At 41.7% G+C, this 25587-nt stretch overlaps 1 protein-coding gene across 1 annotated transcript in view; it reads right to left on the bottom strand.

The window, feature by feature from the left end:
* Positions 1–621: 621 nt before the first annotated feature.
* The window catches only part of LOC146072386 (uncharacterized), a 30865-nt gene continuing 5899 nt past the window's right edge, over positions 622–25587 (bottom strand). The window contains exons 2-4 of the mRNA XM_083179647.1: positions 6011–6104; positions 3686–3990; positions 622–985 (exon numbers count right to left, since the gene is read on the bottom strand). Coding sequence (XP_083035773.1) covers positions 873–985; positions 3686–3990; positions 6011–6104 — 512 coding nt within the window. The 3' untranslated portion in view covers positions 622–872. The remainder of the gene's footprint in view (positions 986–3685; positions 3991–6010; positions 6105–25587) is intronic.

Here is a 25587-nt window from a genome sequence, read left to right as displayed (position 1 = left end):
CGTGAGTCAAAATTTTGCAACAATCGGTATTATTGAGTTGTGTATGTGCTTCTCTAATATAATCACACCTGTCCTGTATAAATAGGCCTCCTCCGGTATCTGCTTCTTTAATGATTATGGAGGAATCTGTAATTTGTTTCTTTAGTGCTTTATGTTCCAATTTATTTAGATTATTTATTTTTGTGTTAGCATGTGTATGTGTATGTATTGGTTGGAAGCTTCTCTCCAGAAAGCAAAACAAGCGAAACATTTTTTTTTTTAATAATGGGAAAGCTTTATTGATTTAATTTAACTCTGTCAAGTAACATATCTGGAAATGTTTCCAAACCACATTATGAAAGCCGTATGTTCCTACAGAATCCTCAACCTTATATTCTCATATTCCTTTAATCCCGTTAAACACAAATGTATGTACAATTTTTATGTATTCTATTTATAATTTTATTTTATTTGTAATTTTTTAGAATATTACTGTTATCATTAACTAATATTATTGTATATTTCTATATATGTTTATGGTGATATTGTAACACATTTATTGAGACATTCTTCACTGATGCATTGAATTAAATTCAAATTTTAGTACAAAATCGGATTTGAAAAACAAAATGTGAAAATGGATAAGTTATCAATGTATGTTTATTTATTGTGCAGTTTGTACACACTGTATATTTCAGCTTATCTGTTTTATTTCTGTATGAGCTTTGTTCTTAAATTAAAATTATATGAGTGGTGCATGATGATATTTTTAGAAATAGGACTGCTTTTGTCATCTTTCACAAGTAAAAAAACTGATTTAAACAATAATATATTCATATATTTCATGTATCACATAATTATTATATGTACTCTATGCTTGCATAATGGTAAAGTTAAAGTAGTGGATTGTAGTATTGATGTTCTTCTTCAGGGCTAAGAGAAAAGCTCAGATCCTCAGGCGCAGCAGTTGCTGGTTCAGGATACACATCTGCCACCTCTTCTGTATCTGGTAATACAAAAGATGAAAATGTACATACAGGTTACCTCTGCTCTACTATATAAGCTGGATGTGGGGTAACAGTGAGATCAGAACTGCATACAGTATACAATTAAACAGCAGCTTTTTATCCCTACCATCAGTGTGGGAACAACAAATATAGCAAACATAGGGGCAGATGTATTAAGCCTTAACAAGAGATAAATGCACAGGTGGTAAAGAGAGATAAACATCCATCCAATCAGCTCCTAACTGCCATGTTACAGGCTGTGTTTGAAAAAAGTCAGTAAGGAGCTGATTGGCTGGACGTTTATCTCTCTTTATCACCCTTGCATCTATCTCTTGTTAATGCTTAATACATCTGCCCCACAGCCTGTAACATCTGCCCCAGTATTTGTGTGGAAAACTCAGTGATTTCTCTCTACTGGAACTGCTTGGTCTTGTGGAAACTGTCAAGTGATTGAATGCTTCTCTTCCTTACGTGTGGCAGACAAGGCCATAATGCTTTTCATTTCACTGAAATCTCAATGTTTTTATGTAATAATGCACAGAACAAACGTTACTGCGCACATAATTATAAGTGCAATCGGGTAGACAAATAAAAACTAGAAAAGCATGGCACATTTAAGGCTTGTTGATACTAGCAGCTCCATCCCATCTGTGCTACTAATGATCAGCTCGGAGCTGCTTCACTCAACAGCACTAGCCACCCACTTATCCCATCCAGGTACCATTATAAGCATTAACCTACCAGTTTGGGAGATTTAAACATAGTTGCTGTGTACACACAGTGAGATTTGACATTAGATTTTGACTATATAGTCAAAATCGCATGCAGATCGTATGCAGATCGCACAGGTGTTTTACCTTGCGATCCCGATGCGCACTCCCGTGACAGCACAAATCGAAGCCCAGATAGACAGGGCAGCAATGACTATATAGTGCAAATCGAATATAGATTGTATGAATTGTATGTAAATAGTACAGAGATAGCAAAGATTGTATAGCACTCGAATCTCAAGGCGAATAGCAAGGGAATCTCACTGTGTACACACCATAAAACTCAAACTTCAAAACTCAAACTTTGATTTAAAAATAAACTATTGGAAATGTGGTTAAAAAATTATTTTGTGACAAATGTGAAACCATTATAAAAGGGCATTACCTACTCTAGGGATGGAGTACCTTTGGCCCCTTCTGTCGTTGAACTACAGATCCCAACATGCCTTGCAACAGTTTTAGCATGGCCAAATAGCAAAACTGTAGCAGGGCATTCTAGGATGTGTAGCTTAACAACAGCTGGAGGGCCAAAGGTTCCCCATCCCTGACTTCATAGAGGCCATTGGGACAGGCACGTGCAGCAGTTACTCTGTCCACACAAGAAACAATTTACATTTTAACCATCAATTTCATTGACTATTATGCTTGAATATTATCTATATTTTTACTTTGTCATGGTAATACCTGTTGCAAACTGCATATCTATATGTACCTTATTATCAATATTACATTTCATGAGAGAAACTGCAAAATGAAAGAATGAATGCTCCCATATTTAGAGACACAATACTTATGCTAAATGATTAATTCAATAAAAGGGAGTTTGGCCATCCACCCTCTGCAAGGATAAAGTCAGTTTATTTTTCAAACCCATACAATAACTCTAAATTGATTATATAAGAGGTAATAGGATTTTGGAAAATATTTTCTAGTGAACCTGCATTTTTAATGTTGAACCCTAGGAGATTAGTGTATGGTGCAACCACATTATGCTGCTATCACAGGTTTAAATCTGTTGGGTTCTACCATGTATACTTTCCAGATATTTTCTGTGTTGCTGCCTTGGCTAAATATATAATGGATATAATTTAGTTAATAACAATTACAGGTGATTCTAATTCCTATGTAAACATCCCGTATTCTGGGTTAGACAAATCTGTGTGATAGCACCGCCATCAACTATCTGGTCTAAGATGTGTAGGATTTAGAATCACTCATGCCATTTGCGCATGTAAGCAGTGACGTATACACAGTGATGTATACACAGTTTTTATACAAATTGTGATTTGTGGCTGCATTCGAAATTGGTTAAAAATCTTCATATAAATATCCTCTCTTGCCTGAGGTTCTGTTTTTATGTCATTCCTCCATATAACTAACATCTATCATCCTTTCTTCCAAATAACCTCATCCAAATCTCTGTCATTCATCCTTTTATCTGTAAACCTCAATCCATGCCTAGAACAGTCATTATTGTGCAGAAAGACTTTCTTCATATTCTTTAATCTGTCTTTTATCTTCTACAGAATCAATCCTGGAAGTCTGAATGAGGGTTATTTGCACAAAGCCTGAATGGATAATATAATTTACCCTAGGGCAGTTTTATAGGAAACATAATAGATAATGATTTTGCTTTGGGGACATTTTCAAATGAAGTATAAATGACAGGTGTGTGTGTGTTTGTGAGTCCTACATTAGAGTGTGCTGGCAATTGTGCAATTATAAAAAGGATGAGGTTTTGACATAAGAGACAGAGGTCTTGAGGAAGGACAATGTGGTGTGCAGGGAGACTGATGGGATATAATAAATTGCACTGAAATATACATTTATTTTGAAAATAGATCTATAAAATAGAACAAAAATAAGCACGTTATCACAATTTCTCTTTCTGTATAATATCAAGCCAACTTTTATTCCAGAAGATATTACCTTTTAGAAAGGAGATAGTTTTGTCTTGAAAGTATCCATCATCCTCTTCATGTATTACAACTGTCACATCTGCCTCATCTTCAGCCACATGTGCAAATGGCTCTTGATGCTCCAGAGGTTCTTGTATATGCTCTTGTGGGACTTCCGGCTCTAAGTCAGACTTCCTTTCGAACTCCAAGTCATGTTGTGATTCAAGCTGTGGTTTGTGTTCACATTTATTCTCTGGTTCGTGCTCTGGCTCTGGTTCTTTGACTTGCTTCCTTCTCCCACGTCCAGTTCCTTTGAATTTCTTCTGGCCTTTATTTCTGAAAATTAAAAAATAATTTCTAAAGTGGATGCAAAATGTATATGATAAACAAACTCAATTTTCATTCACATTCAGTCTGTAATTTATATAAAGTATATTCCCTACAGCATACTAACCATAATGTCATTACCATTAGGGTTAGGCTGAGGGTTGGAGGTTAGGGTTAGAATGTAGGCAGAGGTTAGGAATAGGCTTAGGGATAGAAGAGAATTAGGTCTGTCACATGACTGGGAACTGGAAGCTACATGCATCAATACTTATGCCTTTTGAAGAAAAATTAAATAATATACAGATGGAGCAGCATTTGTTCATCCCATTGGCCCACCAGAGCAATACGTCTCAGTGAGCCATTCCCTGAGACAGGGATGCATGAGGATCCCATTCTGGACGAGCCTCAGCAAACGTTGTGCCGAGAAGGGACACTTTATGGATGGGTAAGTCCGGCTCCATCTGTAGAGGGCTGTTTGAAATCTAACCAATGACACTAGTGCTGTCATTCAGCAATGCTATCCAATATTTTTGGGCTTTCCACACTGGTCCTCGAGATCTACCAACAGTTCATGTATTCCAGACTACCTGTAGATCTGCAGAATGTGTCAAGTTAGGAATGAATGCAGCACATGTTTGAAAATGCGACAGTTGGTAACGGCTTACACCTGTTTATAAGCTAGGTTGTCTGGAAAACGTGGACAATTGGTAGATCTTGAGGACTGGTTTGGCCAACCCCACATTATGTCACGCATTATATATATATTTATAACAAATAAAAATTGTAAATGCTCAGCTCTGACTTTGTAAATGCTGAATACTAAAAAACATCCTTACCTTCTCAACTCAACTTTGCAGCCAACTCAATAATGGGATACTGTACATTAACATTAATTTTGGACATACATTACACACAGCAATATCTGACCTCTAATGCTGAACATACACAATAAGATTATCTGGCATATCTTTAGTATTTTCAAAGTGTCATGTTGGCTGAATCAGGCACTGTATGCCCTACTGTTTCCAAAAATGTCCCCTGTTCCTTCACATTAGAAGGAATGGGGATATTACTACTCCCCGGGGTGGAGCTCCAATACCAGTTAAATTGTATATATATATGTCCCAGATTACTGTCAGATAAAATGTTTATAATGTCACCAAATAAATGTGTTGACCATTTCTATTTTGACCCTTTGTCATTGTCAACCTTCTGCATGTCAACCTTTTGTCACTCTCAACCTTGTGCATGTTGACCTTTTGGTGATGACCTATTGACTGTCTAGACCAGGCATTCCCAACCACGGTCCTCAAGGCACACCAACAGTGCAGGTTTTAGTGATATCCAGGCTACAGCACAGGTGACTTAATTAGAATCCCTCAGATACGAATTAATTCACCTGTGCTCAAGCCTGGATATCTACAAAACATGCACTGTTGGTGTGCCTTGAGGACCGTGGATGGGAATGCCTGGTCTAGACACTGTCGACCCGTTAATCTGGAACTGTTGTGAGATCAGATCAGCTCAGTTGCTAGCCTGGACAGTTTAGCAGATGAAGTACACAATGGGTTAAGGCCCTCATTCTGGTTGGCTTGCAAAGCAACGTTAGTTTGCTGCTTTGCGAGCCCTGTAGTGCCGTGCGGCTGTACACCTGCCCCCTCAAGCTAATGAGCAATTTTATCTGCAGCGTTGGGAATGGATGTTTCGCATAAACATCCATTCGCAGCCTTGTGTGTGTGCCTGCCAACCATCGAATGATCTTTGAAGCACTCCCTAATTTAGTGTGTGCTGTGAGCGCCACGGAGACTATGCAAGTCTCCAAGATGTGTAGTTTCACAACAGCTGGAGGGCCACAGTTTAGACATGCCTGTTCTAGAATAGATAGTATCTAATTGCCCATAGCAACATCTCATCTGAAATTGAACACTCATCTTAGTAAATTTCCCCCATTGTATCTTAAAAGGCATATTTCTAATTTCCTTTTAAAATGGAGCAACCAATTATTTCATTATTTCCCTTGATAATTTACCCAAAATCCTGCTGGAAAGTGTCTCTGTCCTGTGCCTCCTCTCTTTTTCTCTTCAGCGTCTCACGATCTCTCAAGCGACGCGGCGAAATCACCACTACATGAAAACAGAATATATGTATGCATTAATAAAATAAACAAATGGTCAAAAAGTTAACCAGCCACCGAGCCCGAAGCGTGGTGAGCCCCGCGAGGGGACGCGGATACCTGTGAAGCCCGCGAGGGGACGCGGATACCTGTGAAGCCCGCGAGGGGACGCGGATACCTGTGAAGGTATCCGCGTCCCCTCGCCACGCTTCGGGCTCGGTGGCTCGCTGCACTCGCCACACTTTATAAAATCAACTCCACGCCGACGTGGATAGTGGGGTATGAAAAGGTCGTGGGACGCATACCGCCGCCCCTCGCGGGCTCGCTGTGCTCGCCACGCTTCGGGTTCATTTTTATACTTGGGGGGTGGCGTGGGGGTGCATTTAAGCATTGTAAGCACCCATTAGGGTGCTTATACAATTTATAATCGCATCGCATTGTATGGCATTGTATGCCATATACAATGGCATACAATTTTAAAATTGTATGCCATTGTAGAACATCGGCCGATATCGCGTCGCATCGCATGCGATATGGTCTGCGATGCGATGGGCGATATCGAGAACATGGCAGTGACAGATTGCTCAGCACACATCGCTATTGCAGAGCTGTGTGCTGAGCAATCTGTGCTGAGCTATTCAGTGTCGGTCAGGACACATCTCAACTCGCCCCTTATGACAAATTACACTAGCAAGAAGCAGCAGCTATGTGTTTAGAGTGTTACATAGGAAGAAGAACATAAAACAATTTGTTGTTAAAAAAGTGCTAGTATAGATGATACAATATGATGCCCCAAAGCAGGTAAAGTCAACCCAGGACACCCTGCACCCCGAACTCTAAAAATCAGGACATACCATTCATAGTGCCTTTTGCAATATGTAAATGCAGTTCAAGCCCCCAACCCCCCATATAATCACATGATTTAGTGCAATATGGCCAGTTAACTGCAGGTACTGCATACTATTGCCAGCTGGAAGGGCATTATGGTGTCCTGGGTAAGTAGTACATAAGACAGGGAGAACGGAGAGACTGTCCAGAGAGGGACACATCTCCCATCTCTTTGCTCCCAGCATGCACAGCACTACACTATAGGGGGTTATTCAGAACTCATTGCTGGGCTGCAAATTTGCAGATGGGACAATTATCAATCGACTCTGCATGGACTATGGATCGAGGATCGTGGTGCGCATCAGCAGGCAACTCAAGCTAACAATGTAGTCAGATTGAGCTGCCTGCACAGATGAGAGGGAGAAAGGCTGCACAGGAGCCGACTCCTCTCTTCAAACTTCCCTGAACCCAGTCTTGTGTTCCAGCTCATTATGTTATCTAGATTTTGCTCTATGCCAGTGAAGCATTCTGTTAAGCTTTGGTAGGTTTCCTATGTACTGAGTTTTTCTTCTAACTACCCGTGGCCTTACTTAGGGCAGTATTCAACGTGAAAAATTCTCCATGCATGGCAAGAGATTTTTTCTCTCGCCATGCACTTGCCCTGTTCCGGAGGGCTCGCTGCCTCTCCTGCTCCCACTATTCAATATGGTTAGGACTCGCCGCCACTCGCGGCGAGTCTTAACCCCTGCAGCGGACGAGCGTCCGCGGCAGGGAGCTGGCAGGGAGCCGGGGGACGGTGGCAGCCAGGGAGATTAAAGTCTCCCTGGCTGCCCCAGAAAATATGTGGAGGGGAGGTGGGCTCCCCGGGACCCAGGCAGCACAAGCTTCCCCCCCATATAGCCAGCGGGGGACCTAGTATTCACTGCACCCGATCGTGCATATGTAATGATCGGGTGCAGTGATTATATGAATATCTAATGAGCGGCTCGAGAGCTCCGGCCCCCTGCTGGCTGCTCTGTGTAAAAAAATAAATAAATAAATTTTTTTTTTTAAATTAAATATATATATTCATGTGCTATAAGCACATGAATAAAAATAACATGCCCCTTCACAGAAAAAAAATCCTGATTTTTTTGACACCAAAATTTAAAAAAAAAACCTTTTAGTTTAAAAGTTCACATTCCAGTTCTCCATGAAAAGATGGAGAATTGCTACACGGAGCGACACGGCGAAAATCACTTAAAAAGATGGCGAAAATATCACATTGAATAGGGTGGTTCACTTTTGGAGAGCAAAATGCTCCTTCCAACGCGAAAATAGCACAAACTCGCCATAAAACACGGCAAATTTTTCTCATTGAATACTGGCCTTAGTCAAGAGTCGTTTGCTCCAGTCAATGGACTCATCGGAAATTAGATGATAATCCACTGGTAAACACATGGGCCTATACATTATGTAGTAGCAGAACACAGAACTGTTAGGAGTACTCTTGCATTTACCAAGATCAAATTCTGTAACTGTAAAACCAGCTCATACTCAGCAAGAGCAAATAACAGATTTACATTAGCATATGGTTAATTTAGGAAAATTAGGAATTCCTTGACTGACCCTTTTCATTTTTTAAACAAGTCACAATATCAATTATAATATAATATTAATAAATTTTTTGGGGGTTATTCATATTCAATCGGTTCCCCACGCACTCGCACGTGGGAGCGATTGTTCAGGACTACGCATAGGTTTTTACGCGCATGTGCAGCTGCTGTGTGCGAGCACCCATAGAGGTGTCTCAGATCTGCAAGCACTGAAGAGATAATTCGATGGCCGCCGACCAATAAAGGCCTTTATGCAGATATAAGTCAGCAACATTTTAATGATACACATTAAAAAGATAAGTTGAATGTGGTCCTAAAAAGATTCTGGAGCTACTGCATGCATTTCACTGTAAAATGTTTCCTTAGATCAGGACTGGGCAATTGCGGCCCTCCAGATGTTGAGTAACTACACATCCCAGGATGCTTTGCATTAGTTTTGCTATGTGGCCATGCTGAAACTGATGCAAGGCATGCTGTGATGTGTAGTTCCTCAACATATGGAGGGCCGCAATTGCCCAGCCCTGCCTTAGATGATGTGCACAGGGGGAGTGATGATATGCAGATATGCAGGGGGGTGATGATGTGCAGGGGGGGGGGGGTGATGCTGCAGGGGGAGTGATGATGTGCACGGGGGTGTGATGATGTGCACAGGGGGAGTGATGATGTGCAGGGGGGTGTTGATGTGCACGGGAGTGATGATGTGCAGGGGGGGTGATGATGTGCAGGGGGGTGTTGATGTGCACGGGAGTGATGATGTGCAGGGGGATGGTGTGATGCTGCAGGGGGGGAGGATGATGTGCAGAGGGGCTGATGTGATGCTGCAGGGGGGGGGGGGGGAGATGTGTTGCTGCTGCTGCAGGCCATTTGTAATGACATCCACAAGGAAAGGCAGGCTGACCCAGGTCAAGTGTAAATGGTGCAGACCCTGGTATGACACAGGTCGAATTGCTGTGTAAATGGGGTATGAACCAGGGTCCGACCCTGGAAACACCCGTGTTCAAAGACCAAGGTCCGATCCGAGTTTTTGGTGTAAAAGGGGTATTATTCAGTGGCGGAACTTGTGAGTAGTTGGCCCAGGTGCAAAACTATAATTTGGGCCCCCCTCCTCCACTCAAACCCAAGTTCACAGTATGCAACACAGCAGTGGGCCCCTTAGTCCTCAGGGGCCCTGGTGCAATGCTCTAATTAGTGATCCATGCAGAATTAGGCCTACTGTCCCATCTAGACAGCCACTGTGGCCCTACTTTCTCTATCATACAAAATAATTGCTTTGTATTTTCCAAATGTATTTCTTATTGAAGCATTAACACTTTATACAAATGTAGTAGATATAAACATAATGAGAGTTACACATGAAGGGTTACATTATACAATGGGCTATAGACCAACTAACTCAATAAAGAGACTTTACAATATGACAGTTGATTTACCAAATGATGTTTGCATAGAAATAGAATAGAATTACGGGTACTTATGTAGTATCTGGGCGTCCGATTTAGAAATCGGATCGCATCGCATCGCATGCGACCAAATCGTATGCGATGGTCAAGATTTTTCCATAGGATTCAATGTTAAAATGGTCTGAATCCATTTTAACATAGAATTCAATGGGAAAAAGGGTTCCTTTTCCTTTCCCCACTATCCAAGTGGGCATGGAGTTGGATATAAACCTGTGGCGAGCGTAGCGAGCCACCGAGCCCGAAGCGTGGCGAGCGTAGCGAGCCCCGCGAGGGGACACAGAATACTTTTTAAGAAATATGCGGCCCCTCGCGGGGCTCGCTTCGCTCACCACGCTTCGGGCTCGGTGGCTCGCTGTGCTCGCCACACTATATAAAATCAACTCTATGCCCACTTGGATAGTGGGGAAATGAACAGGACCTTCTTAACATTGAATCCTATGCAAAATCGCATCGAATCGCATCGCATCGCATCTGATTGTATGCCTTAAGGTAAGGCATACAATCACAAAATCGGCAGCCCAAATACTACATAAGTACCGAATTACGATATTGTGGTGATGACCTTAAACAGATGCTATCAAATGCAAATAAAATCATAGCCCATTAAACAAAAAGGAGATGAAATTAAAATGAGGTGAGGAGAGTATCTGGCTGTCACCCATTAGCCAACACTATGGCCCTTATTCTGATCGGTGCGGCCGGATCCTATTATGCGGCCAGGACCGTGCGTGCGAAACCCCGCCTTCCATACGGATCGCCAACTCCGTCCGTACGCGGTAAGAAGCTGGCCGAACGGACCGCACGTGTATTTTTCACGGAATACGCCTCCTCCATCTCAGGGAACCTCCCCCATCATTCGATGGTCGCAGACCATCGAATGCAGGACCGAGTGGTCCACCAGCTCCCGCAACCTCAGACCACACGGACATTTTTCCGTGCAAAAGCAGGGATCTGGGCGGGCAGCAGACATCCGGCGATGTCATATGTCCGCCCCCTACACGTGCGTCACGGCCGCATTACCATACGTACGCCCAGCGTTTGCATGGGAACGCCCATGAAACGCGGGGCGTATGCATATGGTAATGAGCCCAAATAGCCCTTCACGCCCCTCTCCACCCCCTGTTCGGAGTGTTCACATTTCATGCGGGATTTGGCCGTACGCCCCGCTCGCACATGCGCAGAGACGCCTCTGCACATGCGCAGACAAAAAACATCGGCGGCACGAACGCACGCGGATATTACCGCACCGATCAGAATAAGGGCCTATATGAGGATCTCCAAGCAGAAGTTGAGTTTCATACCATTGAGCCAGTCTCATGCTATTATGGAGCTGAGACTGTGCTGAGTTTGGCAAGTTTGGAATTAGAATTTTCCATGTATAGAAAGAAGGAAGAAGCCGCCCTGTCTGTGTCAAAAATTGTATTCAGTCCTTTCAGAACATAAAAGTGAGTTTCTCCTTGTTTATTTGAACGTTAATTGCACTGTAATTTCAATATTACTCTACAATAAATATTAAAACTAAGTGTATAAAACTATTGAAAAATTACTAAAAATACGTATATCTCCAAAATACTCAAACAAATAACTTTTGCTGAATGGTAACTATTTGACATGGGTTGTTAAAAAAAAAAAAGTTATATTCCTGCATCTGTGGCTCTACAATCACTTTGGCAAGTCTGACTGCGATTGCAGCATGATCATTTGTATTTCTTATGTCAGGCTACACCCTAGAGGTAGTAAATAGTAGTACTTATTTAAAATCACTTGTAGAAAATATGGGATGCGGTCATTTGGTCGAATGCATTATGGTCGAATGTCATTACATCAAATCCATTAGGTCGAATTGCTAAAAGGTCGACATGATTCTAGGTCGACATGGGAAAAGGTCGACATGATTCTAGGTCGAAAGGTCATTAGTTCGACAGGTCATTAGGTTGACAAGGTCATTAGTTCGACATTGTCTAGGTCGACATTCACAAAGTCGACATGGGTTTTTCACTGTTTTTTGAGCCGACATGTGCTGACAGGCGGTATTTCATGCCCTACCATCCACTAGGGCGTGGTGGGAGAATAAAATAGTGTGCCGAGCGTAGCGAGGCACCGTGCCCGACGCATAGCGAGCGCAGCGAGCGATGCGAGGGGATGCAGTGCACTTTAAACTGTGTCCATGTCGACTGTGTTGACATTCAGGTAAAAAAACAGTGAAAAACCCCATGTCGACTTTGTGAATGTCGACCTAGACAATGTCGAACTAATGACCTTGTCGACCTAATGACCTGTCGAACTAATGACCTTTCGACCTAGAATCATTTCGACCTTTTCCCATGTCGACCTAGAATCATGTCGACCTTTTAGCAATTCGACCTAATGGATTCGATGTAATGACATTCGACCATAATGCATTCGACCAAACGATCCCAACCCGAAAATATGTATGTAGGGCTCCATAGTACTCCCATTCTATCTCTTAAAACACATTCTGTTGGTGTTATTTGCTGAAATGTTCCTTTATACTCAGTGTAAACTGTACTAAAGCTTATCTGCAGAGTTGTTTCATGCAGTAACTGGTGTTCCTATCTCTATCTTCTTGGATACTGCATACAGTCTAACAAACAAATTCATACTGTAGCATGTTGTCAAGTTTCTTATCAGAAATACAACAGCCGGATTTGTTGGGTGTAATGATACAGTATGTCCACATTTATAATGCTGAAAGCATTCTGTGTCGTGTAGACACTAATAGCATGTCAACATTCCTGCAATGGCTTTTTGGTCCTGCCAGTTAAGTAACCACCACATCTGAGTCACACCTGTGAACCTCTAGCATTCCGGTAATTGTTATTCTGCTAACTATAGTCCCTACCCCTAACCCCCCACTAGTGCATATCCAGGCTGGCACTGTGTAAGGGGGCACATTTAGGAAATTTTGCTAGGGCCACTTTAAATTCCCAATCCACCCATGACACAAGGGAAGGGCATTGCAGTGGAATTAGCAAAAAATAACAGACATAACAGCAATAAAAGACACAAGGACAGCTTTCTCCATGGTATGCCTCTTGACAAATGTGGTGAAAAGTGGTAATAAGTACTATAAAAATGGGTAAAGTGCATATCACAGCTTGATACATGGATCCTGTAGAGATGTATGGCAGAGTAAGTAAAACAGACTGTTTTGTCTGTTTTATAAGGAAGAAAAGCACAGCTCAATAAAATGATAAAAAAAAGTGCATGAGAACATTACTTACAGTACTTGCACAGTAGATTAACTGAAGTCTACGGCTATGCAGAATGCAATCATTTTTGGCATATATTTTTTGGCTTCAGTGTAATGCGAACAAATTTGCAACACCTTTAACTAAGATGTAGCAAGGTGGGGTAAGTTTATTGGGTATTCATAGAAAGACAGGTAAGGCAAATTGCATCTAATGGACACAAAGAAAGAGAAATTCCCGCACCAGTACCTTTTGTCATTAAGATTCTCCTCCCCCAGTTATTTTCAAAAAAATTAGGGAGATCAAATCTTCCCTAAGGTTAGTCTGGGGGGTGCTACCCACTACTTAAAGTCAGACCTAAACACCCATGAAGAAAAAAAAGTATCTTACAGAGTACACTGAGAATCAATTATTTTCATAAAATTTAACTTTTATTTTTATTGAATATAAAAAGTCTCTTATCAAAAGTAGACTATATAACCTTGTCTCAAAGTGAAATATTTAAAAGATGATAAGTGTGATAAAGAATGAAAAAGATGTGTACAATAAATTAAAATGAGAAGAAAAGGATGAACGTGTGTGTGTCAGCTTATTTCATAATACTTGGCTTCAATTTGCCTTTATTATAAGTTGTAACTTTCTGCTGCTAGTATGTTACAATTTGCTAGCAGTTATGTTACCACAGGGATTTATAGTGTTTAGTAGTTATGGAAGAGGCTTACACTGTTGCAATTCTTATATGCTTGGAATTGCTCTTATTATATGAATGTCTTTCAATACATCACAGTGTAAGTATCCCTCTGCAAGCTGCGCTAAGATGTCCCATCATCATGTTGTTATATATTTCCAGACAGACTGGATGAAGGTTCAATAATTATCTGCGCTAAAAGGTATTAGGGGAGACCCTTGTATGTATCCTGTTAGTATCAGGAGATGTGCCCTTTTTATATTAGTTCTCTGACCTGCATATACCCCATGCCCATGTCTCAGCAGCTTATCCGCCGGGTCAGGTGCCGTCAGTACTCAAAGTATTTATTTATTGGGCTTCTCCACTTAATTAAATCAACTTATATAATGCAGCCTGTGCCTGTTAATACAGGATTTGTTACCCAATAATTAGCAAAATTATCGCTGGGATCAAATTGGCTGTTTTATTTAATATTGATTTTTATAACAGTTGTAAATTATATAACAGTTCCATAATCCTCATGGTTAATATATGAGTCCACATAAACCATGGGTCTTCAAACTCTGGCCCTCCAAATGTTGTGAAACTACAAATCCCAGCATGCCTTGCCACAGTTTTAACACTCCCTTATAGCAAATCTGTGGCAAGGCATGCTGGGATTTGTAGTTTCACAACATCTGGAGGGCCACCGTTTGATCTAAACCTTCGGAGATGGGTTTAGAATTTAAAAAGTAGTGTGTCCACTTAAGTTCTTTATGTATATGGAAAAACACTTTTTTCCAACAGGATAAATAGATCTCAAGTGGGATATAAAGATAAAGATTTTTGCCAATGAATACTGGGTGACAACCTGAATCAATGATTAGACTCCTATGTCTCCAGGCAATCAGACACTGGAGACATAGGAGTCTAATCATTGATTCAGGTTGTCACCCAGTACTCATTGGCAAAAATCTTTATCTTTAGATCCCACTTGAGATCTATTTATCCTGTTGGAAAAAGTGTTTTTCCATATACATAAAGAACTTAAGTACGTGGACACACTACTTTCAAATTCTAAACCCATCTCCAATGGTTTAGATAATATAACCCCTGATGAAGTCATTTATGATGAAACGCTTCGGGTACCATTGTATCTTGGAAGAACTAGATTATGGAAACCCTGGCCGATTGACTAATACATTTTATATGATTTTAATTTTTTTTGTCTACCCTTAAATTGTCTAATAAGGTGGTGGACGACACTAAGCGCACACTAGATCTTATCTCTCTCTCTCTCTCTCTCTCTCTATATATATATATATATATATATATATATATATATATATATATAAATAATGGAGTAAATAGAGAGCGCTAGTACAGTCCACCACCTTGTAGGTTTTCATCATAGGTTTGCACAGGTATGGAGAAATGCACACAATTAATAAACATAAAACTTATGTTTTTTATTAAAAATTATTAAAATTTCATGATCCACATCTGTTGGTTCAAGACGATACACAATGAGTCCAACCCTTCGCGTTTCATCTTATACAGACTTTATCAGGGGTTAAGCGACAATGAAATGACATGTCTCATATGATTTTTAGGCTTTTTAGAGGGTATGGGTGGCAGCTGCCACAAGGTGATCAATGTCATAAAGGTTTTAAACAATAAACGGCTACTATCTCGGCAGAAAGTTCAGTGCCTAGAGGTATGTGTTAACGTCACATACAACTTGGACGATGAAAAAATATAAACAATGTCCCAAACAGGAATATTGCCTGAATAGGAAATTTGGTGAGAGCTCCTAAACAGCAAATGTCACCAGCAATGTGTTCTAACATTTTGATAATTTAATACCATTATCAAAATTACCAAAATGGTCACTAATTGTTGTAAGAGCTGCTGGATGGAAATTATTGGCTCTTAATAGCGTATTCTTGTTGGTCGGTTTTGAATTCATACAACCACATATGTAAAACCGATTGACAAGAATACGCTTGGCCCATAATACCAACCGAAAAGACTACGCTTGGCACTATGACCCATATTAGCTACAAATCAGGCCTTAAAGGTCTTTAAGGATGTGAAACCCATGGCGGTATTTAAAAGAGGAAAAAATATATTTAAAAAATTGTGGTGCATACTTTGGAAGATCTAAGCCTCAAACACATTTTTTGAGCAAAACTATTGAATCACTGCAAGAGTGAATTTTGGAATGATCTACCTGTGATGAAATGGTAAGTGTACCACCTGTTACCATTTCATCACAGGTAGCTCATTCCAAAATTCAGCCAACGATAAAACATATAAGATCAGATATATATTAAATTGCACCTCTACATTCATAGTCTATTTGGCCACGTGTCCCTGCCAATTGATGTACATTGGAAATACCACCAGTACAATGCGGGAATGAATGGCACTCCACAGGTCAGCCATCAAGAATGCGCCATCTAGAATGTTCCATCTCCACAAGACACTTTGTGGAGATGGAACATAAATTATACGATTTCAGACATATGGCAATTGACTGTATTCCACCATCTTTATGAGGAGGCAACCGGGAAGGAAACCTCCTCAAAAAGGAAGCCAAATGAATATATACATTGAACACCTGTAATCCCCATGGCTTCAATGAAAAGTTAACCATGAACATCTTTAGTTACTGTTAGAATCATTTCCACCTGTAGGGGTCTTAAAAAAGATTCTTCTATGGACATTCTGCATGAATTTTTGCCTTTTTTAGGTCGCAAGCGACTGAAATACTGCATTATAATAGCAGGATTACTAATAGTATAATAAGTTACCCTTTTCTTGCTAGCTGTTATACTGAGACACCTCTAGTTTTATTTTGTATTTTTTATTATTCTTCCTACCAGAATACATTATTACCTTCTAGGCACTGATATGCTAAATTAATATTACAATAGATCATTTTGCAGGCTTTGATAGAGATGTACAGCGTTATAGTTGCGGACATTCCTTATGAGTAAATACGTCACAATTGTGCTAACACTATCCGCAATCACTATTGCCGATATATATATAACCGGCATCTTAAATCACTGTTATATATTTAGATAGTTGGAGTCTTTTTCTCACGCCTATATCACTAAGAATGCATTTTATATATTGTTTTCACTGTCATTTTATATGTATATGTTATGTTTGTGTCTACAGGCAGTTCCGATGCACGGAGCGGCAAGGTGTTTTATACGCAAGTGTAAACATGGTTAATACCATGATAACCCATCAACAAAGCAGGGTGAATGAGGTGAGAGTCAAACTCTTCCACTCTGACCAGAAGTTCGGGTGAACGCCACACATCCTCCTCACGCCATGGACCTGTGTGTATGCACATTTTCTGTAGGTATAGGTATTTAAATGTTTTTTGTGTTTCACCTTTTGCACTGTACACCTTGATTCCAACCCGAAACGTTGGAGAGTAAATGTTTTGACACCTTCAATTTGTGGAGTGCCGCTGTATGTTCTATATATACACCCAATCCCAGAAAGGGAAAAACAGTACTCAAAAGTTGAATATATACATAAATGGGTATTCAAACGATCAGGAGAACATTTTAGGGTATGAGCCCCTTCGTCAGCTCCAACCTAGAGCAAACAAACACTGTACATGTACATACATATATACTGCCTGACTCCTAGGTCCCGCCGCATGCCCCACCCCCGCCTCCAGAAGCTGTCATCGCCCACTAGACACCCAGACAGCGTTGCCAATCAACCAGCTGTATGCATGTCAAAACCCAGGAAGTGCGGCTAAACAGACCCCATAGCCGCTTATTAATGTGAATATGCAGCAGCCCCGGGGCCAGGACATAACTACATTAAACATAGTAAATACATCCATCCAAATTTCTTCTTAGATGGACAAAACCATGTGCACTGCAGGGGGGCAGATATAAAAGGTGCAGAGAGAATTAGATTTAGGTGAGTTATTTTGTTTCTGTGCAGAGAAAATACAGACTGTTTTATTTTTGCACTGCAATATAGATCTCACTTTGAAGTAAAACCCCACCCAAATCTAATTCTCTCTGCACATGTTACATCTGCCCCACCTGCAGTGCACATGGGCCCTTATTCTGATCGGTGCGGCCGGAGCCGATTATGCGGCCAGGACCGTGCGTGCGAAACCCAGCCTTCCATACGGATCGCCAACTCGTCCGTATGCGGTAAGAAGCTGCCCGAACGGACCGCACATGTATTTTTCACGTAATACGCCTCCTCCATCTAAGGGAACCTCCCCCATCATTCGATGGTCGCAGACCATCGAATGCAGGACCGTGTGCTCCACCAACACCCGCAACCTCAGACCACACGGACATTTTTCCGTGCAAAAGCAGGGATCTGGGCGGGCAGCTGACATCTGGCGATGTCATATGTCCGCCCCCTACACGTGCGTCACGGCCGCATTACCATACGTACGCCCAGCGTTTTCATGGGAACTCCCATGAAACGCGGGGCGTATGCATATGGTAATGAGCCCAAATAGCCCTTCACGCCCTTCTCCACCCCCTGTTCGGAGTGTTCACATATCATGCGGGATTTGGCCGTAACGCCCCGCTCGCACATGCGCAGAGCCGCCTCTGCACATGCGCAGAACCAAAACAAAACGCGGGCCGAACGCACGCGGATATATCCGCACCGATCAGAATAAGGGCCATGGTTTTGTCCATCTAAGAAGGAATTTGTCAGAAAGAGTGAACCAAAATAACCCCCATAGTACAGTGATGTGTCTCATGGGCACATTGGGCTCCTGACAGGGGAGACAAGATGACACAATGCCCCTCCCCGGTCATCGCCAAAATAGCCTGCAAATGCACCACAACACTGCACAGTCTGGGCTACTTTACACTAAGGACACAAAATTATAACAAAACAACTATTAAAAGTATGCAGAAAATGAAGGTAACATATAAAACATGAAATTACATATATGAAAGATTTATATGCAACATACTGAGCAGCAAAAATATGACTACTCACATTAGACTATTCCAGTTTAACTGGTCAGATCATCCCAAGTTTAAAGATCCACTTGGATTCCAGTAACAATAACTTCTTGGCCCTATCTCCACCACGCATAGATTCTTTTACATGGTCAATCATGAAACATTTAAGTGAGCAGATAGGATGGCCCATCATTTTGAAATGGCACGGCACCGGTGGGTCAACATGTCTGCCCGTAGAGGTGCAATGCTATTCTGTCATGAAAGGGATGCGTTGCCTGCCCGATGTAGTATAATCCACACGGGCAGACAATCGCGTATACCACATGGGAAGTTTTGCAGGTGAAAACAATCCTAATATCAAACATCTTCTCTGAGTGGGGATTTTTCAACTGCTTGCAGACACTCATATGTTTGCATATTGCCACAGTTGAAACTTCTATAGTAGCCTAGAGTTTTAAAATAAGCATTTACAGGTTTAGGGATGCCCACTCCAGTGATGTCTATTTTCACAAGATGATTCCTGAGATTTGCACCCCTTTTGAAAGCAGCCAAAAGTCTAAGAGAGCTTAGTCCTGGCAACTCTGGATCATAATTAATGATAGGCCATGATGCATTAGTTGCATGGCGGATCACCAGACTGCTTACTGAAAAAAACACTGGACCAAGGTAAAACTTTGGCTGGATTCCGTACCTTGGGAGTAAACAACTGGGCCCTAGGCATATCAAGAACATCTTTTATTTGTTCTCAAATAAACTGCGGCTGTAACCCTGGTGTGCAAATTTCTCAATCAAGTTATTGAGACGAGACTCAATACAAGTAGTGTTGCTCATAATTCTGGAGACACGCATTATTTGAGACAATGGAAGATCATATTTAAAGGCAATCAAGAAAATCTTCCCATTCTTAATCTTGATTGCAACATCAAGAAAATGAGCACTGGTAGGACTCAGAGATGCAGTATATTTGATGGTGGAGTCTTCAGAATTAATCTCTGCAATGAGTTCTGTCCGCAAAGGTAGTCCACCTGTCCACAAGATGAAAATATCATCAATGTAGCGAGTGTACAGCGATAGATGGCTATTGATCTCAGGTCTATCCAGGAACATACGATCCTCCTGCTCGAACATGAAAATATAAGCGAAAGAGGGGGCCATGAATGATCCCATGGCACACCATCTAAGCTGAAGGTAATAGGTCCTATCAAATAAGAAAAAAATATGCTTTAAAGTTAACGCTAACAGTTGTATAAACAATTCATGCTCGAGCAGCGTAGGATCTAAATGGTCCCAGATAAATATCCGAACAGCCTCTAAACCTTGGAAGTAACTTGGATGTACATGTACAGTGTTTGTTTGCTGTAGGTTGGAGCTGATGAAGGGGCTTACACGACATGACCGCAGCTGACCGAGGGGTCTGTCAGTATAGTTACCATGGTGATCGCTGGACGCAGCAGGTCGCCATGGTAATACACTCGTGGCCATACTTATGGTTTAATCACGGGAATCCTGGATGAGGGTCTGTACATACAGAGGCGGGTGTGACACACAGGGTAGGTGGTAACATTGAGTGGCATGCTCATGTATAGTGAAAACATATATATATATATATATATATATATACACACACACACATGTAATGTGCTATTGGGAGCACTATAAGCCTGTTACATGTTGGATCTAATAGAAAAAATTGTTCTGTCACTATATTGGGCATATTAGTGCCACACAGGGATTGATTCCTCTATAGCTGATAGTTTCACGTTAATGAGAAATAACAACTGGATTCTATAGGAGTTATTTAAAAATGGAAAAAATGAAAAAATTTAATTTAATAAATCGCAAAACGTGAAGAGTGAAACTATATATTTGTAGTGCTAAAGTATATACATGGTCCTATAGATTGTAACTTGCGAGTAGGTAGTAACTACCTCTATGTTGGTTTGTTTCTACCCAGTTTGTTTAATCACTGTTGTTTCCAATTGTAAAGCGCAACGGAATATGCTGCGCTATATAAGAAACGGTAATTAAATAGTCAATTCTTGTCTGAATACCATAAAAAAAACAGATCCCCAGAGGTTTTAGGATCAATTATATCCCAAACATTGGGAGATCAAACCCTGTATACTGTAGTCGCTGGTGAGGGGTATTTAACAAATGCTCCCAGGATCTACTCCTGGTAATAGAGGAGGTGGGGGCAGAGCTTAAATGGATTAATACTGAGATCTACAAACATCACTAACCTAGCAACAATTAGATTGGAAAAAACTTCCAATCTAATTGAAAAACTATGTGCCCAGATTGACCTGTACAAAAGTGAACTGCCCTATTTTAAGTGTAACAAACTGACCATAGTCGCTGCTGACTACAGCAACCACACAGTGGCTGTTGGTCAATTCAGATCAGTACAGAGGACAAAGGCCTTCCAGGAAGAGAAGGGAAACACGCCAACCTCAATTCAACTGTGAGACAGGCTCCTCTGCCTCTGTGTCAGATACAGATTTCTCTGACACTCACCCTCCTAGAAGGCCTTTTTTAGGGCAGAGCGATACAGCCCCAGAAAACCCCTGTCACAAGAGCACATTGTCCACACCCCAGGAAGGGGGGATTTAAGCCACGTGTACTCAAGGAGGAAGGACCCAACCTAGTATTCAACTTATCTAAATTTAGTTGACCCCAGCCATGTTCAATCTCTTATCAAAGGGTTTGTCTTTTATACCAATCCAACCACACAACACATTCAATGCCAGGAGTGATCTCTACAAATTTGGCAGAAAATTGTGCTTGATGGAACATTTTCCACTTGACCAGGAGTTACCTACTCCATTTCTCAAGAAACCCTCTCAGTTCGATCCCACCTCCTCTAACCCAAGCAGTAAGACTTATATACATCTTATAGACCAAGAGATATCCCCTAAACACTCCACCAAATGGTTTTATAACCTGACGCGACCATAAAGAGAAGCACTGCATAGTCTCAAACAAAACACAGCAATTGTAATTAGGCCAGCTGAAAAAGGGGGAGCAGTGGTGGTGCAAGATTGGGTTGACTACAACACCGAAATCTTCAGACAACTGAATTATACTACCACCTACACTAAACTGACTTCAAACCCCATCCCAACCTTCAAAAACCAAGTTGACTCAGTATTAAATGTAGGCCAGCTCCAGGGGTGGCTGGATAAAAACACCTTTGAATACTGTGTCACACCCAGTATGCCCCATCATCTACACACTCCCCAAGATACAGAAAAGCCTATCTCACCCACCAGGGAGGCCTATAATATCAGCCCGTAATTCCCTCTTGCAACCTCTGGCAATCTACCTCGAAGGTTTTCTACAACCAATTTTCCATAGAGCTATATTAGAGACACCACAGACTTTTTGCCTAAACTTCATGCCATTGAAGTGGAAATGGACAACATCCTGTTAGCGTTAGCGACCATGATTGTGAGCTCACTATATACTGTAATACCTCACGAGGATGGACCACCCATTGGGTTCCTTCTCAAGCTAGCTGAACTTGTACTTAAATGCAACCACTTTACATATGTGGATACCTTCTTTGTTCAAAACTCTGGCACTGCCATGGGTTCCAACCTGGCACCGGCATATGCCAATATCTACATGACCAGATCTGAAAACACCTTTATCTACCCACACTTTGGACATCTCATGTTTTACAAGCAGTTCATAGACAATATCTTTATTCTGTGGAATGGCACATTTGACTCTTTCAATGACATTGTATCCACTCTGAACGACATGGTGAACCCCATTAAGTTGACCCACCAAGAACATCACGGTCACTATAAGTGAAGGATCCATTTGCAGCCAGCTGTTCCGTAAAGAAACAGACCGCAACACACTGCTACTAGCCAGCACCCACCCACCAGCATTAAAAAAATAATCTTTCAAGTTACTAGACTTTCCCTATAATAGGATAGTTTTTGTGAGTTAATAGTGAGTGGCGGCTTACGTTCTACGAGCCTTGCCACCCCCCAACCTCTCTCATACTACTGCATGACCCTTTCTCCCCTGCAGTAGTCATGCGGGTCCAATATACCGGACCCTTTTGTTTTTCCTCTCCCTATGCTTACCCTTCTCCACCTGTACCTCCCTTCCCCCCTTGTCCCCTCTCCCCAGCCGACCTCTCCTCTAGGGTGACGGCAAAAATAACAGCAGCAATGCTATGCCATAATATCTCCCAACTTCACAATGCCTAAATTTCTATCTTTAAATGTTAAGGGGTTAAACTCCCCTAATAAAAGAAGACTAGCTCTCTCCTATTTTCATAAGCAGAGAGCAGATGTGGTTGCGGTACAGGAGACCCATTTCAACTCCACTAACCCCCCGTTGTTCAAAGATGTGAACTACCCAACCGGTTATTATGCAAGTGGCCCGTTCAAACGTAACGGAGTCGCCATTCTGTTCAATAAGCACACCTCCTTTGTACTACAATCCCAAAACTCTGACAAAAACGGTAGATTCCTGATACTGACAGGTCTGTTAGAGGACAAACCCACTACCATAGTATCCCTGTATGCACCAAACACCAACCAAATCCCATTCTTACGTAAACTATTTCTTCTTATCCGGAAATCATACAGAGGCTCCCTGATACTTTTAGGAGATTTCAACTTAGTTCTAGATCCCAGGTTAGACAAATCCCAACAAACCACATCCCGTCCCTCCCAGACGTCTGGCCCATCCCTAGTTTTTCGCAACCTTCTAATAGAGTTTGATTTATACGACATTTGGAGGACAAAAAACCCGACTGGCCGCGACTACACATTTCACTCTTCAGTACATAACTCCTATTCCAGAATAGATTATATCCTCTGCGATAAATGGTCCTTACAGCACACCATAGATGTTGATATCCTCCCGATCACATGGTCTGACCATGCTCCCGCCACATGGAAGTGGTGCCCCAACCCATCAACCTCTCCCCCGAGGCCTTGGCGTCTTTTCCCCCACCTGTTAAAAGACCCTACGGCCAAAGCAACAATTTTAAATGCTATCAATTCCTATCTCTCTAACAATTCCCCACAGGAAACGTCTATCACCAACCATTGGTGTGCCCTTAAGGCAGTTACGAGAGGAGCAGCTATACAGGCGGGCTCATATCTCAAACGCAGTTCCATTAAGGCCCAAAAAGATTTAGAGACCAAACTATCGAAGCTAGAAACCCAAAATAAAACAGCCCCATCTAGAGCCTTGAAATTGGAAATATCAAACATCCGTAACCAAATCCCAAAAATCCTCTTAGCTCGTACACAACTAGCCCTGAACAGAATGCGCCATAAATATTACCTGTCTAGTAATAGATCGGGCAGAATGCTTGCCCGCAAACTGCGAGCTCAACAAGCCAAAAACAGAATCAGACATATCATTACCCCTACCAAAGAGAAACTCTTAAACCCCAAGGACATCGCTAACCAATTTGCTAAGTACTACTCTCAGCTCTATAATCTCTCCTCCAATACCTCCACGCCACAACCCACCAACATTACAATATCTTCCTTCCTAGACAATATACAGCTCCCATCCTTAAAGCCGGAACAACTAGAAGCCCTCAACGCCCCATGGTCTGAATCGGAGATCCATTCTGCCATAAGATCCCTCCCCCGCAACAAAACGCCAGGCCCAGACGGCTTCACAACTGACTTCTATATTACATTCAAAGACCCGCTAACTCCACTTTTAACGAACCTCTTTAATGAACTATCCTCCCTAGGCTCTTCCCCAAAGGAACTGCTAGAAGCCCGCATAGTGACCATCCCCAAACCAGGGAAGGACCCGGCTCTCTGCCAAAATTATCGCCCTATAGCACTGTTAAATTGTGATATTAAACTATTTGCCAAACTAATGGCCCTCCGCATTAATCAGTATCTACCGTTGCTGGTGCACCCGGACCAGACAGGCTTTGTCCCGGGAAGACAGGCCTCTGACAATACAAGGAGAGTATTCAACCTGATCGACTCTCTCACTGAAAAGCAAGATCTCCTTCTCCTATCCCTTGATGCTGAAAAAGCTTTCGATAGGCTGAATTGGAAATATATGCAAGAAGTGCTCACACGCTTTGGCTTCAGAGACCGAATTCTCAATTCGATCCTGACGCTCTATAGTTATCCCACGGCCCGGGTGCTCAGCAACGGATTCTTGTCGGATCCCTTTAATATCACGAATGGTACCAGACAGGGTTGCCCCCTTTCCCCCTTGATTTTTGCGCTTTCAATAGAACCCCTAGCCACCACTTCACGCAATGACCACAATTTCCCCGGTCTGCAGATAGGCCCACATTGTCATAAGTTAAGTCTTTTCGCCGACGATGTTCTGCTCTTCGTGACCAACCCTGTTAGAACTCTCCCATACCTCCACACGATCTTAGACTCCTATAGCGCAGCATCATACTATAAGCTAAATACTACTAAGACAGACGCTCTCCCGATTAATCTCTCAAGACACCTACCCCATTTAAAATCACTCTACAAATACAATTGGCAAACTGAAGCGATAAAGTATCTGGGCATTCACATCCCTTCGAATACCTCCAATGTTTTTAATGTCAACCTCACCCCCCTCCTTGAAACATTGTCTACCTTAACTAAATCCTGGGTATCCTACGATATTTCCTGGATGGGACGAATGGCTGCTTTTAAAATGACACTACTCCCTAAACTAATGTACTTGTTTCGCACTATACCATACACAATCCCTAAAAAATTCTTACGACTTGGCACATCCATTCT

The sequence above is a fragment of the Crinia signifera genome, chromosome 1 (assembly GCF_055691185.1).
Source record: "Crinia signifera chromosome 1, ASM5569118v1, whole genome shotgun sequence".
Taxonomy (NCBI): Eukaryota; Metazoa; Chordata; class Amphibia; order Anura; family Myobatrachidae; genus Crinia; species Crinia signifera.
This window is presented reverse-complemented; position numbering and strand designations above follow the sequence as displayed.